The 17,113-nt window shown below is 36.8% G+C and overlaps 1 protein-coding gene across 3 annotated transcripts; it reads right to left on the minus strand.

Moving 5' to 3' along the window:
• Positions 1–236: 236 nt before the first annotated feature.
• Positions 237–15,358, minus strand: LOC144007979 (solute carrier family 2, facilitated glucose transporter member 3-like). 3 transcript variants are annotated; one of them, XM_077507985.1, is made up of 11 exons: positions 15,095–15,341; positions 14,769–14,888; positions 10,909–11,010; positions 9,767–9,927; positions 9,463–9,703; positions 7,874–8,036; positions 6,850–7,037; positions 6,665–6,769; positions 5,065–5,163; positions 4,786–4,989; positions 237–4,206 (listed from the first exon to the last, which is right to left on the minus strand). In XM_077507985.1, the coding sequence occupies exons 2-11, from the start codon at positions 14,781–14,783 to the stop codon at positions 3,880–3,882; spliced, it is 1,605 nt and encodes a 534-aa protein (XP_077364111.1). In that variant the 5' UTR covers positions 14,784–14,888; positions 15,095–15,341; the 3' UTR covers positions 237–3,879. The 3 variants fall into 3 exon arrangements, with proteins under 3 accessions (XP_077364111.1, XP_077364110.1, XP_077364109.1); XM_077507984.1 differs by having other exon boundaries at positions 4,786–5,163; positions 14,769–14,935; positions 15,095–15,358; XM_077507983.1 differs by having other exon boundaries at positions 4,786–5,163; positions 15,095–15,357.
• Positions 15,359–17,113: the final 1,755 nt, after the last annotated feature.

Below are 17,113 nucleotides of genomic sequence, written 5' to 3' on the forward strand. Positions count from 1 at the left end.
GCATTATTTATAAAAATTCATTTTTAGAACGTCTCGATTTTTGTGGGGGAAGCCCAAAATATTTTTCTTTTTTTTTTAAAACTATTTTAAAAAGTGGTATTTTTCTGCTAAAAGTTGAAAAATTAATTTTACAAAGAAAGTCTAGGAAGAATATCAGTCTTTCTACAAAAAATATATCGTTGGAAATTCTGTTGTCAGCAACGTGACATAAAAACTGCAGTACTTCACTCAATATGTGTCTTGATATCGTCTATTTATTCCAGAACATTCCATAAGTAGAGTACAAACACAAGTAAGCACACAAAACATGTACGCGCACGTCACCATGTGGAAAGTGGCCCCCACGTCACTACAACAAAAAGCAAAATGGCCACCAATGACACCTCCCCATTTTTTCCCCCAATAAACATCTCTTTGTGGAAAATTCAAGTCAAAGTGCAGCATCAGTGATCAGTGAAGAAATCCAAACATTTGCGTCACACCAGCAACGACACACATTTTGCGAGCATACAACACGTCGATTCAAAAGACACGAAGCGGAAGACGACACGCACGCACGGGGAATTTCTTACGTCAATTCAAACGACATATTTCACGTGCGCAAAAAATACTAACTTACGCAAGTGTGGAACTGCCACCGTGGAGTCAACATTTTGGACGGATTTGGAGGCTAAATGCTATCAATGTAGCATATTTTCCCATAATGCCTTGCACAATCTTCCGTGACATTTTGGGAATACATGCTATGTTTGTAGCATTTAGCCTGCAGGCACCTTCAAACGTCTTTAAATACATTTCACACGAGTGAAAATGTTTCCTGAACATTGGCAATTTCATATTTCCATACTAATCTGTGGCCTCAAAATGAAAAAAAAAAGGAAAAAAAAAAGTGAGCTACTAGCGCCTCTAGTGGTGCGTGAAAGAATTCTTGTCAAAGTACAGTTCACGTGTATCGACGACGCTACATTTGCTTTAAAAACGTTTCCTTAGGTCAGGTTTTGAACCTTTATGAATTATTATTTGAGTACAGTTACGTTCCTCTAAGCGCAGAGTTAACAAAAAAAATGTTTGCGTAACTTACAATACTGTTAAATATGTTTTTGGTGAGTATTTGTGTCTATCAAAGCTACTGGATTTTGCTTTTTTTGTTGTAGTACTTTGTGGTGATAACTACAATGAGTACTGTAATATAGTACATAATTTCACACACACGCAAAAGTCAATAGAGGAAAATGTCATTTGGCAGGATTTCAAAATCATTTTAAAAAATACAATGTTTTAAAGAGTTTAAACTGTCTACATCAAACAAATTTTGATAATTCATCAATTAAGTTTTATTCAATACAGTTATAATAATTAAGATATTTAGAACATTGGATACTTTTATTACATTTCTTTAAGGGGGAAAAAAACGATTTGTATTTTTTTGCTTGGAAAAACACAAATTTCTTTCATGATTACGTCGTCATTTCTCGCGTGATTGTTATGCTAAACTATTTCCCAAATGCAAAATCATGAGCCTAAGATAATTTTAAAAAAATCCAATCTTTTAAAGAATGTTTAACTGTCTACACCAAACAAACTTCGATATTAAGTTTTATTCAATACAATTACAATAATTAAGATATTTAGAGCATTGGATACTTTTATTACATTTTTTTAAAGGGAAAAAATGCTCCTTTTTTTTGGGGCTTGGAAAAACGTTAATTTCTTTCATGAATACATCATAATTTCTCTTGTGATTGTTTTTCCCCCCAAAAAAAGTTGGCCTACTTTTGTTTCAGTGTCCACATGCGAGTTCCGTAACGAGGGAAAAATATGTCTGCATGACCCAAAAACTTTGAAAAATATTCCTAACACTAAAAAGGAATATTAAACATCGCGACATTAATTTTTCCAGAGACATTTCATCGCGGTGACAAATAAGAAAATGGATAAAAAGGCAACTTCCACATATTTGCACTCGCCTTTCACCGCTTTCAAGTCCCTGTAAAGTCAAAAGGAAAATGGCTTCCAAATTTGATTTAAAAAAAATCTATAAGTATATAAAACCAGGCTTGAAATGTAAGTCATTTCAAGTGAAGCCGTTGTGGGCGTGTCCGCTGAATGCGCTCAAACCACGCCCACTCTACTATCTTATCAAATACCTCCGTGACAACGAGGCGCTCTAAAGCATTCACGCATTAAGGTCACACAGGAAGGACTAAGATGGTAGTAGAGTAAGAATATGACACCGGACGAGTCTGTCAGCATGTTGGGCAACGTCGCCCTCTGCTGGCCATTGAAATGAATTGCCATTTGCAATTGATCCATTTTAGCCACGCCCCCAAAATGTTTGAATTGACTTTACAGGGCCTTGAAATGTTGGATTGCACACGTTTTTTTAAAAGTCATCTTCGAATATTGCACGTTGCCGAGTTATTTCCCTTCATAATCCATCTTCAAACATAAATATGGCTCTCTTCAATAGATTCTCATATAGAATATATTTCTCATCTAGTAGCGTAGGAAAATACTTTTTGGCGGAAGCTAATATTTGGGAGTTCTAACAATTAAAAGGACTCACAATGTGCTTTGGTAATACTGACTAAAAGCTAATAAAAAAAATAATAAAATAAAAATAATTATCATACAATAAGGCCCGACAGCATTCGTTAATTAAAAAAAAAAAAAAAAAGCACAAGATGGCGCCGTGGAGAAAAGTGAGTTAAGGAACTACATTTCCCAAAAGCCTTTGCAAAGGATGATGCAATACTGTCCAAGTGGGCGGTTGCCATGGTAACAGCAGCAGAAAGCACACCAGCGTCGCGTTTGATGGGCAAACTGACATTTTTTTTGGAGGGGTTTCACAATTTAGCTGAAGCGAATTCATCTTTTATACAATCAAATAATTGGTAATTGATTGTTCAAAAAAAATATATAAATGTGTCTACTTTTCAATTTGTGTCCATGTTATTAAATTGGTTTATATTTTGTCTTTGTTTGCCTGATTGGTTCATTTATAATCATGACAAATAAAATGTAAATAATACAAAATAAAATACAAAAAAAATGTTTAAAAAAAGTGAGTTATTCACATAAAATAAACAAAAATATTCTACGAATCAACAAATTATTAATTACTAGTATAGATATTTTAAATACAATTCAATTATTTAATAACATAAAAAAAATAAAAAAAATCTTAATTTCCCATAAAACAAATTTTCATTTAATTATTTCCAACCAATCAACCAATTATTGAATTAAATAGATGAATAAAAAAAAAAATGGTGATCAATTATTTTAATACTGCAATCAAATAATTGGCAGATTAGTTTGGAAAAAAAAATACTAAAATGTAACAATTTGTCTAATGTTTTGTCATGTTGTCATTTAATTTACATAATAAATAAGACATTTAAATATAATTATTTGAAATACAATTTAAATGAGAATTATTTTTTAATTACTATCATAGATATTTTAAATGCAAATCAATTATTTAAGAACATTAAAAAAGTTTTTAAAAAATCTTTAGCTCCCAAAAATCAAAATTTCATTTAATTATTTCCAACTAATCAACCAATTATTTCATTAAATAAATACATGAACAAACAATTTCCGACACGATTTTAGTCATTTTGACAATTTTTTTTTTTTTTTTTTGCCCACCTCCGCGTTGGCTTGTATCTACACGAAGCTTATAAAATGAAGCACGCACACGAAAATATCCAAACGAGTTGGCCACGCCTCCCCCGCCCCGGCCAAGTCGTCGCATCGACCACTCGCCAGGAAGGCTCGGCGCGGCTTTGTGAACGAGCGCGAGTGATTTGGCGGCGGCGGCGGAATGCGGATCGACCTCAAAATGGACGCCCTCCTCGTTTCCTGGCGCGACGTCTAAACGCTCTCCACCACCTCCGACTTCTCCCGCATGGGGGCCGTCTCGTCGCTGTCGCCGGCGCACGCCTCCACTAGGGGGAGCTTCTCCTTCTCCGTTTGTTTCTCCTCATTGGCGGCGCCGTTGGCGCCCTCGGGCATGCGTCGCGGCTCCTCCGGGGACGAGGCGGCGGCGGCGGCGGCGGCAGAGGTGGACGCGCCGCCAAAACTGCGCGAGATCTCCTCGAAGGTTTTGCCTTTGGTCTCCGGGACTTTGATGAAGGTGAAGATGAAGAAGAGCACCAGGAAGGCCATGAAGATCAGGAAGACCCACGGACCGCACAATTCCTGCCGGGAAGGCAACATTTTCCTCGTTTTTATATATATTATAGATATATAAATTAATGTTAATTTGTCATTTATTTATTTATATCTTTATTTATTTTTTATTTTGGCAGTTTCGAATGGCGGACCAAAACTGCTAAAATTCTAAATAAATAAAAGGACTAAATAAAAATAAATAAATGACTAAAAGTGAAAATAAAAGCTGATATAAAAAAATCTAATACTAAAATTATATAAAATATATATATATATACACAAATACATTTGTATTTAATTTTTGAATTCTATTTTTTTATATTCACTTTTAGCCATTTATTATTTTGGATTGATTTAGCCATTGATTTCATTTATTTATTTAAAATTTGGGTAGTTTTGGTCCGTACTTGCCAAGTGGGAATGTTATGAAATGAGGTCCTAAGCATGTCTTGGGTTTGACTGCCTGTCATTGGTCAAGCGAGCGGCTCGGCGAACCAGGAAGTCTCGCCAGGCTTGCAATGGAGGACGACTGACTGACTGATCTCGTCCAACGTCACCTCCACGTTTGGTTGTCTACGATCGGCGCTTTCACCTTTTGGCGCTCACCTCCAGTTTGGGGAAGCTGATGCCGACGAGGAAGTTGGACGTCCAGTTGCAGCAGCCGGCGACGGCCATGGCGGCGGGCCGCGGGCCCTGCGAGAACAGCTCGGCCACGATGAACCAGGGGATGGGACCCGGGCCCAGCTCGAACATGGCCACGAACACCATCACGGCCAGGATGGCCGCGTAGCTCATGCCCGCCACCTCTTTCTGTCGTTTGGGGGGGGGCGGGGACACAGATCCGGTCACGCCTTCCTCCCGCTTGGGGAAAAGCGGGCGACTCACCTGCAGCAGCGCGATGGTCATGAGCAGCGCAGCCACCGCCATCCCGCCCAAGCCCAGCAGGTGGAGCGTCCGGCGGCCCGCCTTCTCCACCAGGAACAGCTGCACGCGCAAAAACAAACAACGTCAAGGCAAAACTTGCAACATTATTTCAAAAATAAAACGGTTCTAAGAAATTAAAGGGAAGAACCCCACAAAAAAATCATAATAAATGTTTTTATTCTGAAGGCAAAACTTGCAACATTGTTATTGCATAATTTTATCAAAGTTTGAGTGCTCGCTAGTTTTCTTACAGTTGCAGTCATAAAAATAAATATTAAAAGCATAAAAGGAAAATGAAAAATATTTCCAAAAATTAAAGATTTTTTTTTTGACATTTTTTTTATGTTTCCAAGAAATTAAAGGAAAAACAAAAAAATAAATAAATGTATTTTAAAAAATAATAAAAATGCAAAACTTACAATATGTTATTGCTCGAATCAAAATTTTATCAGTTTTTTGTCTTGAAATTTTCAGTTCTCACAACTTTTTCTTAGAGTTGCAGTCATAAAAATAAATATTAAAAGCATTGAAGGAAAATGAAAAATATTTTAAAAAATTAAAATATATATTTTTTTGCATTAAAAAAAAAAAAAGGAAAAAAAAATGTATTTTAAAAAAATAAATAAAAAGGCCAAACTTACAATTAGATTTTTTTTGACATTTAAAAAAAATGTTTCCAAGAAATTAAAGGAAAAACTAAAATATATATATATATATATATATATATATATATATATATATTATTTTTATTTTATTTTTTTAAACAAGGCAAAACTTATGTTATTGCGCGACCCAAAATTTTATCAAAGTTTGTTGTCTTGAAATTTTGAGTTCTCACAACTTTTTCTTACAGTGCTGCCATAAAAATAAATATTAAAAGCATGGAAGGAAAATGAAAAATATTTCCAAAAATTCAAGATTTTTTTTTGGACATTTTTGTTTTCATAATGGTTTCCAAGAAATTAAAGGAAAAAACAAATAATAATAATAATAATAATAAAAACAACGATTTAATTTGTTTCGTCATTTAATATCTTGAATTCTAAATTCCATCCATCCATTTTCTTGACCGCTTATTCCTCACAAGGGTCGCGGGGGGTGCTGGCGCCTATCTCAGCTGGCTCTGGGCAGTAGGCGGGGGGGCACCCTGGACTGGTTGCCAGCCAAACGCAGGAAATTCTCAATTAATTATTTAATTAATTAATCAATTAATTACAATTAGAAATTTCTCTGCAAGTATAATTTTTGAAAATGGACATTTTTTTGGGGGGGGTTTGTTTTAATATCTGAAAAAAGTTGATTCCTCGAAAGAAAAAAAAATCATAGAAAATGTTTTAAATTTTCGAAACAAATCCCTAATTTTCTCTCATATCAATTTGACTCTCTCAAATTATTTTAAGTTGAAAAATGCAACTTTTCACTTGAAAATATGTTTTCATTTATTGAACTGAATTTTATCCCCAAAATGAAAAAAAAATTGACTTTTTTTTTTTTTCCCCTGAATCAATCTGAACGTTAAAAATGAACCTGTGTGACGTGTATGAAAAAGGAGCCCACCCACCGAGACGACGGTGAAGACGGTGTTGACGATGCCGGCGCCGATGGTGGCGTAAATGGGTTGACTGACGCCGGCCGAGCTGAAGATGCCCGTGGAGTAGTAGAAGACCTGCGCGCGCAGAACCACAAGCGTCCGTCGGCCGTCTCAGGTGAGGCGACGCTTTCGCTTTCGCGGCGGCGGCGACTCACGGCGTTGATGCCGGACAGCTGCTGCGACAGCTGCAGCATGACGGCGATGAGCAGCGGCTGGCGGTAGGCGGGGCAGCGGAAGAGCTCCGGGATGGTCACCTTCTTCTCCAGCGCCATCTTGCTGCTCTCCTCCTTCATCTCCTGCAGGTCGCTCGTCACGTCCGAGCTGCCGCGCAGACGCACCAGCGCTGGCAAAGGGAAACGCGCACGTGGGCAGAAATGGACAACTTGGTGTCAAGTTTCAAAAAAAATAAAAAAAACTCAACAAAACAAAAAACCTTGAAATTGCACATTTTTGGGGATTTTTTTTTTTTTTTTTTTTGGACTTTGGTACACGTTTCATTTTCAACAAAAACATCCAAGCTTTTCTAATTTCGAAATGGCAAAATTACAGTTGAAAAATTATCATTTAAAAGTATATTATATATATATACACACACACACACACTTTTTTAACAAAAAATATTAATTTATTATTTATTTATAAATTTATAGTTATATTGTGTAAAATTATTAAAATAATATTTACTTTTTTTTAATGATCTATATATATATATATATATATATATATATATATATATATATATACACATACTCATATATAAAAAGATCAAAAATGATTTTCCATCTTTGAGGAGGATGAAAAAGTGCTGTTGTGTTTGGCAGGCTGCGTCTTCATTGCCTATTATGATCATATCCATCACAGCCAAAAGAATATTTTGTGTTGCGTTCGTTGCGAGCAGCGCAGCATGATTGATGCGCGTTTGTCAAAACCTGACGTCGGTCGGTTTGTCATCTCAAGGTGGCGACGACGCAACAGGGGGGAAAAAAGGGAATGAGGAAAATGCTAACGGCTAGCATGCTAACATCATGTTTATGGTTTTGTTTCAGGTTCGACTTCGCTTCAGGTTCAGTTTTGGAAAAGGTTAACGGTTCGGATTTTGGGTAGCGAGCGCAAACATTACGGTTGGGGGTCAAGGGTCGATCTCTTCTGTTTTGGATGTCGTGTTTTGCCGCGGCTGACCTTTGCGCGCCTGCTCCTCCTGCTTGAGGTTGATGAGGAGGAATCGGGGACTCTCGGGGCAGAATGGCAGCAGGATGCACTGCAGCACGGCCGGCGCCACCGTCAGCGCCAGCAGCAGCGGCCACAGGCGAGACGAGCCCAGCAGGCCCTCCAGGCCCAAAATCTGCACACGCACGCACGCACACACGCTAAAGTTCACTTGCAATTCCATTTGTAACTTTTCACCCAATAAAAGAAGCTAATGTCGTGTTTCTGTTATGAATGTCACTCAAGCTGTCTTGACTGCTTATTGCCACTAGAGGGCGCCTCAGGACATTGTTGCAATACAATACAGCGTTCCCCTTTATCGCGGGTGAGTTTTTACTTTAAGAAACTCAAAATTCCCGTATATATATATATAAGTAATTTTAATCCGTTTAAAATGAATTGCCTTTAAAAACGAATTTTTAATGAAAAATAATGGAGTATATAAGTAATGGAGTGTATAAGTAATTTTACTTGTAAAATATGTATAATATAATGTATAAGTAAATATAGATATGTGTGTGTGTGTGTGTACAAACGTTTTTTTTGTTTTCATTTATATTTATTTTTTCCATTAAAAGTATGTTTTTTTTTAATTTACTTACATTATATTATACATATTTTACATTATTTTACTTATACACTCCATTACTTATATACTCCATTATTTTTCATGTACAATTAATACCTTTAAAAACTAATTTTCCTTGAAAAAAAACAAACATTTTTAAAGGCAATTAATGTAAAACTTATTTGATAACTTCATTATTTTTCATGTAAAATTAACATATTTAAAAAAACTCATTTTCCTTTTAAAAAAAATCGTTTTTAAAGGCAATTAATTTGAAACTTATTAATTTGATAACTTCATTAAAATTTCATGCACAATTCATACCTTTAAAAACGAATTTTCCTTTAAAAAATCGTTTTTAAAGGCAATTAATGTAAAACTTATTAATTTGATAACTTCATTATTTTTCATGTAAAATTAACATATTTAAAAACTCATTTTCCTTTAAAAAAATCGTTTTTAAAGGCAATTAATTTGAAACTTATTAATTTGATAACTTCATTAAATTTTCATGCACAATTCATACCTTTAAAAACTCATTTTCCTTTAAAAATTCGTTTTTAAAGGCAATTAATTTGAAACTTATTAATTTGATAACTTCATTAAATTTTCATGCACAATTCATACCTTTAAAAACGAATTTTCCTTTAAAAATTCGTTTTTAAAGGCAATTAATTTGAAACTTATTAATTTGATAACTTCATTAAATTTTCATGCACAATTCATACCTTTAAAAACGAATTTTCCTTTAAAAAAATCGTTTTTAAAGTTAATTCATTTTAAACTTATTATTAATTTGATAACTTCATTATTTTTCATGTACAATTTATACCTTTAAAAACAAATGTTCGTTTTTAAAGGGAATTAATTTCAAAATGAAAACTAATGAAATTGCCCAAATTAATTTTGGACTTCTTCTGAACTTTGAACTGCTGAAAAAGGCGTCAAGTATGCCTTCAATTTCAGCATGAGAGACACGAAAAGAAAGTTGAACCTGCGCGACGAGGATGCCAACGACCACGCCGAGCTGGTGCAAGGTGCCGAAGGCCCCCCGCAGCGGCGTGGGCGACACCTCGCCCACGTACATGGGCGTCAGGCCCGTGAAGAGGCCGCAGAAGAGGCCGATGACCAAGCGGCCGGCGATCACCATCTCGTACGACGAGCACAGCGTGGACGAGCCCATCAGCGCGCCGCCGATCAGCGCCAGGACGTTCACCAGGAACATGGAGCGCCTCCTGCCGGCGCAAGTCAGTCAGCGCGCCTTCGCTTGGCTCGGTTTCGCCGGGCGGCGCACCCACCTGCCGAAGCGGTCGGCCATGACGCCCACGCTGAAGGAGCCCACCATGCCGCCCACGCTGAAGATGGCGACGGTGACGCTCCACACCACCGTGCAGACGCCCGCGTCGATGGGCTCGCCGTAACGCTCCATCCACGTCGCGTTGAAGAAGGCGCGCAGTTTCTTCACGCCGCAAAAGCAAAACAAACAAACGTGCCAATATTGCAATGAATCATACTTTGGCTCCCGATAGATTAGCCGTACGCCTACGCAAGTATCGCGACATTTGTAGTTAACAGACAGCCGCTAGAACGGCTCCATTGTTCATGACTTATTGAACAATGACTTGGCGGAACCACTAGGGGGAGCACATCATAAAACTGGCGGGGAAATGGACGCAAGTCTTCAGGCGAAGAAGACTCATCAGATTACTTTGTCTTGTGAAAAGACATTTCTGTCTTCAATAAATCCTGGAAAAATAATCATAAAAAAAAATAACTTGGAAAAAAAATAAAATAAAAATAAAACATTTTTGTCCAGCAAATGACTCAAAAATCTGGATTATATCTTCAACATATTTTATGTTTTGACTTTTTGAAGCACACAATTTTTGAGGAATATTAATTTAAATGGATTTAATATTTCAGTATTTACTTTTGCAATGTTACAAAAAAAAACGGCAGTTTATAAAATGACATAATTGACTATGTAACCGACTAACATGAAAGACATAAATTTGCTTGTTTGTATTTATTAAAAAATAAATAAATTCACACAAGTAGTCAGTGTGAAGAAGACACCAGCTTGAATATTGTGTTTCAGTGATGGTATTTAAAAAACAAACAAACATCAGTTTATGTCTTGATTAGTTTTATCATAGATTATCGCAGATTTATGACCGGATATATATATATATATATATATATATATATATATATATATTATATTAGTAATATTATGATTAATATTAGGATTTTTTTATTTATTTATCATTAGTTAATATTATGTATTTATTTTAGTTTATTTATTATGATTTTATTTTATCGTGGATTTATTACCTCATATCATATGGCGAGATGATGGTTATGGTGAGCCTTGTATCATTTTGTATCGTGACGTTCCCACCCCTCGTTGCTGACGAGAGAACTCATCATTGGCACTCACCTGTTCAGGTGCGTTGATGACGCCCGTGTTGAAGCCGAACTGCAGCGAGCCGATGACGGCCGTCGTCAGCGAGAAGAGGAGGTAGCCCGTCACCTGCTTGCCCTGCAAAATGTCCACGTCATGACACGCAAGTCAGGAGAAAAAAAAAAAAAAAAAAAAAGATATTCAAAAGTCTGCACAACCCCTGTTGAAGTGCCATTTTTAATATATATTTTTTTTTTAAATTCAAACCTCTGAACCAAGGTTATTTTAGTGCACTAAAGCTAACCAAAAAACTAAAATTAAAATTCCAAAAAACAACTTCATTGACAAAATAAAATTAAAATGCTTTAAAAAAAAAGAAAAAAAAAAGAAAACTAACTGAAACTACATTTTATGTTGACAAAACTAACTATAATTATAGTAAAATGTGTCCCTAGTTTTCATCCTTGGTAATTAATTGAATGCATGAACCTCTGGGGATCATTTTAAATGTGATTATAAATACATATATTTTGATATGAACCAGAACGTTTGAAAGGGTGTCACACAGTAGTGACGTCATCTAGCAGTAGCCAATAGAAAAGCACCAAAAGACTCCCTTGGAGATTTTTGTTTTTCTTTAATATTGCGCACAAGCAATACAAATGTAAAAAAAAACAAAAAAATAAAATAAAACTAATACTAAAACTAGACTAAAACGAAGCATTTATTAATACTAAAACTAACAAAACCACCCCGAAAACAAATTCAAACTACATTTAAAAAACAAAACTCAAAACAAAATCAAAACTAAAATAAAAAATTCCAAAACTATTAATAGTCAGTTGGAAGAAGGTGTGCACACTTTTGCAACCTCATGATTCCACTTATCTAAAAATAAATAAATAAATAAATAAAGCAACAACTGTGAAGAAAGTCAATTGAGTTGTACAGGTCAAAGGTCACACAAGTACGTTTTCATTTGGAATGTTGAAAGATTGAAGACGATCAATTTGAGTGGTCAAAAGTGCATTGATACAAAATCCGAATGACGACACTGCGGCAGCCACACAGAAAAACAAAAATGGATTAAAGAAAAACGTTTGTGTCAAGGCAAATGCAATTAAGGGCTAAAAGGTACCGGAAGCGCAGGTTGGTTTCGTCTCCGGGGAGACAGATTAGGCGGTCGTCATGGCGACGGCACATCTGTCGCCGCTCGGCCAGCAAAGTAAACAAACGGGACAGGAAGACGAGCTCATGAGCGATTGATGTCTTCAAATGTGAATCTCATGGGGGAGGGAGGGATGTCACGCATGCGCAAGTCACGTTTTCGGCATGTTGACGTTTGGAAATATCGTCTCCACATTGAGTTTGTGTCAGCTCAACATGAAATTATTCAAGTCACGTGTGCACCCCGTACTAATAGCAAAGTGTTATTTGGCTTAAAAAAAAAATAAAAAAAATAAAAAATAAAAAAAAAATTGACAGTCCGCCGATAAATACGACCACGTATGTCCGTTTTGAAAAGGTGCCAAATTACGACCGTGTGACATCTTTCAGTTTAGCGACCTCTAGCGGCCATGTTAAATAACGCAAAAATTCTAAAAGAGAGTTTCGAACCCAGTCCAAAGACGAGTGTTTAATGTTTAAGTGTTGCCTCCGTATTTTGTTAGTGTTGACTACAAATTTTGTACCGGCCTTTTACTAATCTCAACCATTAGACTAAAAATGAAGACAGTGATTGTTACGAGATGTTTAGCTCTGTAAGTGCAATGTTAGTCGTTTGCATTATTTAACATGGCCGATAGAGGGCGCTAAACTACAGTACGTGAATCATGGCCATATTTTTGATGCATGGTAAAACGACCAAAATGGTCGTTACTGTTGGAGGACTTTGTTGTAAAAAACAAAACAAAAAAAAATTGAAGAAACTTTTGGAGTGACTTTAAGAGGACGTCCCTGATTTTTTTTTTGGGGGGGGGTTCAAATTATGAACAAGGTACAGTCACAGTAATAACAAAGATGACTTTTATATTTATGTTATGTTTATATGTTATGTCAAGTCTAGGATGACATTTTTTTTTCATATAAAAAGAAGCAGACCACTTATGTTGAATGAAATCCAAAAAAGCTCATTTTTAGACATAATAATTTTATGTTCTTCTTTGGCACTAAAGTGACATGGGGGGGTTGAAATATGTTTTGTCATAAGGATGAAAACTACAGTTAGTCCATCGCATGCTTTCTCATTCAAATGAGAAAACTTTGGTCAGACATTTGTTTGTCTCTTTTGTGCTCTGGTGACCAGTCCAACATAATTTTTTTTTATTTTTTTGTCTTTTTGTGCTGTGTCAGCAGCGCGCAATCGGTCGCTCGCTCGCTCGCTCGCTTGCTTGCCGCCAGCAGAGCAGGAAGTGCAGAGGACACTCGAGGACGTCCTTGAGTCAGCTGACGTGGAGGTGCGGTTCACATTTAGGCCAGGATGCGACCAATCGCTGATATTTTTTTACATTTTTTTTTTTGTCCAACTTGGGTGAAGCTCACAAAAGAGAAGAATAAAAGCAACGAAAGCCATCAAAGGATCCTTGACGGCGACTTGACGTCAGCTCAAGCGCTTCGTTTGCGACTTTGTTGACAGCAAAGTGCTCGCGCACGACACAAGTCATCGATCAAATCTTCATCATGTCGCACAAGTGCGATTATTCGGACATATTGCTTCATCTCTGGGGGCCGTCGGAACATCTCCTGGCGGTCACCATGGCAACTAACATGCTCATATTTGCCACACGCAGGAAGGACCGCAAAAGGAGCGACTTTCAAACGCTTTCAGTTCTCTAAATCAGCCAAATCAGATGTCTATTGATCCATATTTGTTCACTCGAGCAGTTCCACAGCTCAACACATTTGCAAATAGATTTTATGATCGATGAACGTTACTTTTATCTTGCTTATTGTCTGCCTGTAAATCAATCAAACTGATTGCTTGATTGGTTTCTGATTTTGTTTTGTGTCGCAATCCAAAATCAATCAAATTGATAAGCTGTCAGCTGGCCGACAGACAGGCTGAGGGTCCGATGACAAAGAGTGACACAGCATCTGCGCACGTGCGCGTCAACATTGATTTCATAATCAATGACATGAAAGACACAGCCAGGCCTTTATGCAAAATTGATGTCATCACTCTTCAAAGAGGATAATGCAGATAACAGATGTCTTTGACTAATTATTATTTGTATTATTTGTGGTGCAAGCAAGCTACTTTGTTATGTGCATCACACTGAGAGGCGAGTGTCATATTTATAACGCCTTAAATGCTCATCAATCATTCATAATAAACAGCCACACAACATTTCAATAGGAAACATGACTCATGATAAAAAATAAAAAGTCATAGCCCGCAGAAATAAACTCAATTTCAAGTCACAATATGCTAAATGTCACATTTTTTTCCCCCACCAATCAATACTATTGGTTAATCCACGTGTAAGGGAGTTATTTTGTTTATTTAGCAATTATTGAGCAATCTAAAGTGTTGGAAATGGTTTGTTCTCTTTGATGATGCAATGTTCCACAATGGTTGCCGGTTTTAGGATTTATCCTTACACCAGTAAATACAGTTTTTTTATTTTTTTTTATTTTTTACCATCTGTATGTAATTACTTTACATTAATTGCATAAATGCAAAATAAAAAGAAAAAAATAATCATTTTTACTTTCATCAACACACTAGACAACATTTCGGACATAATAAATGTTAATTTAATGTGATTTTTGTTTTTCTAAAACAGCTTTCATGAAATTCGCACTCTGACTCAATTGGCAATTTGTTGCCATTTTGACAGTCGACAATATGTGAAATGGAATTGACTCAGATTAAGCGGAAGATTCCAAACACTCACCTGCTGTCCTTCCATTTTGTTTGTTGTTGTTTTAGGTGTAAAACCTGCAGCCGGTGTCGATCCTCAGGTGGCGTTTTCGGTTTTTTTTTTTTTTTGGGAGCCGCCCGTCTGCGCTGACCGCTGCGAGGAAACAAGCGCATGTCGTCAGTTAGGCGCTGTCCGCGGTGCTACATCAGCCGAACAGAACCGAAGAAGCCCACCAAACAAAAAAACAAAAAACGACGTAATAGCTAAAGCATAAAATATTGTTCCATCATGGTTGACAAAACGTCCCCGAAAAGAAGCTAAAAGGCGAGCAATGTTGCGTCGGGCGTCTTCCAACTAACCTGCTCGTCCGTCCTCAAATGTTTGTTGGTTTTTCCTCCGCGTGAAGCGCAGCACGTCCACCACGCACGACCTATTTCTTCTTCTTCTTTTTTTTTTTAATATATGGGAAAACTGCGAGGAAACGGAGATGTCGTGACGTGGCCCCGCCCCCCCGCGTCGCTGACGTGCGCGCGCATCACCACCACCACCACCATCATCATCATCATCATCATGGATGGCGCCGCCATGTCGTACGGTGGCCGCCGCATGCACGCACGCGGGTCACTTTATTAGGGACACCTCGGTGACTATTTGACGAGGCGAGGGGGCGCATGCGCAAAGAGATGGTCAAATGAAGCGAGTTGAACTTCCTTGCGCCTAATTCCCATAGTGCCTTGCGCTCGCGACCTTGATGGATGCGGATGCTGCAGATGACGTAACACGAGCCCAACGGAGCTTTTATGGCACTGAAGTTACAAAATATTTGCTTCCATTTTGACTGTAATTTTTACATTGTCTTTTTGGATGAATTTGTAATTTTGAATTATTCGTGCAATATTTTATACAAACTTAAAATAGTAATCTAAAAATATTTAATTATCTAACAAAATGTCTATGCATGATTTCTGAAAATTGGTTTTCATTTAACAATTTAAATGAATAATTTTTTTTAAATAGTATTTGTTTCACAAACATAATAAAATAACATTTTTGTTTAGATGTGTTATTCATAATTAAAGGTCATTTAAAACACTTCCATGAAAATACTATATTTTATACAAATTTAAAATAAACTTTTAAAAATGTTTAATTTTCTAACTAAATGTGTATAATTTGTGAACATTTTTCATTTAAGATATTTATTTTTTTTAATCGTATTTGTGCCACAAACATGATAAAATAACATTTTTGTTTAGATGTATTAGTCATAAAAGGACATTTAAAGAACATTTTCATGAAAAATCTCAAACATTTATAAAAAAAAATCTATATATACTGAAAATTACTAGAATGCAATGAAACCCATCTAAATACGGGAAAAAATAAATTTTTACACATTTGTCAATTTTTTTTTCCATTTTAAAACATTAATTGGCCTGGTAAAAATGTTGGTTTACCAGACTCATTTTATTAAAAATTGTAAATGGGGAAATGTTTTTTTTGGTAAATCGTATTTAACCATTGTAAGTTAATATCTTTTACACCCAATGTTTTTATTTTTAATAATTTGGAAAGAATACCACTCACGGTTTTGGGAGTTAGCAGAACTTGATCACCCCCAAAGCCAAAAGCCGCCTAAAAAAATGAATAAAAAATGATTAACAGGAAAAAAATTTATATGCTTTCAAATTCCAAGCACTAAAAAAAAAAAAATTGGTTATGTGTAACTTACCTGGGCGGCACGTCCACCTCCCAGTTCTGAGGACTCCGGTTCGAGTCCAGGCTCCGGCCTTCCCGGGTGGAGTTTGCATGTTCTCCCCGTACCCGCGTGGGTCTTCTCCGGGTACTCCGGTCTCCTCCCGCATTCCAAAGACATGCATGGCAGGTTAATTGGGCGCTCTGAATTGTCCCTGGGTGTGCTTGTGAGTGTGAGTGGTTGTTCGTCTCTGTGTGCCCTGCGATTGGCTGGCAACCAGTCCAGGGCGTCCCCCGCCTACTGCGCAGAGCCAGCTGAGATAGGCTCCAGCACCCCCCGCGACCCTTGTGAGGAATAAGCGGTCAAGAAAATGGATGGATGTAACTTAACTTTCATTCATTTCAGGGTTTGGGTTAGAAAACATGAAAATTCTTTGGTTAGAGAACGCTGCCCCCTTGTGGACAGTATCAGCACTGACCAAGGTTACTTACCCGCCCCAGTCAGGTTTTGGATGAAACAGTTAAGTCAAAATAAATAAATGATGATTGCCTCAAAAGATCCGATGGTGCTCGCTTAGTAATTTGATGACATATGAATGGTGCCATATATATCATTAATATCAAGCGTACATTTGCGGTGATTTTACTGACTCATTCTTTTTTGCTCTATAGGAGCCAAAAAG

The sequence above is a fragment of the Festucalex cinctus genome, chromosome 19, assembly GCF_051991245.1.
Source record: "Festucalex cinctus isolate MCC-2025b chromosome 19, RoL_Fcin_1.0, whole genome shotgun sequence".
NCBI classification, from domain to species: Eukaryota; Metazoa; Chordata; class Actinopteri; order Syngnathiformes; family Syngnathidae; genus Festucalex; species Festucalex cinctus.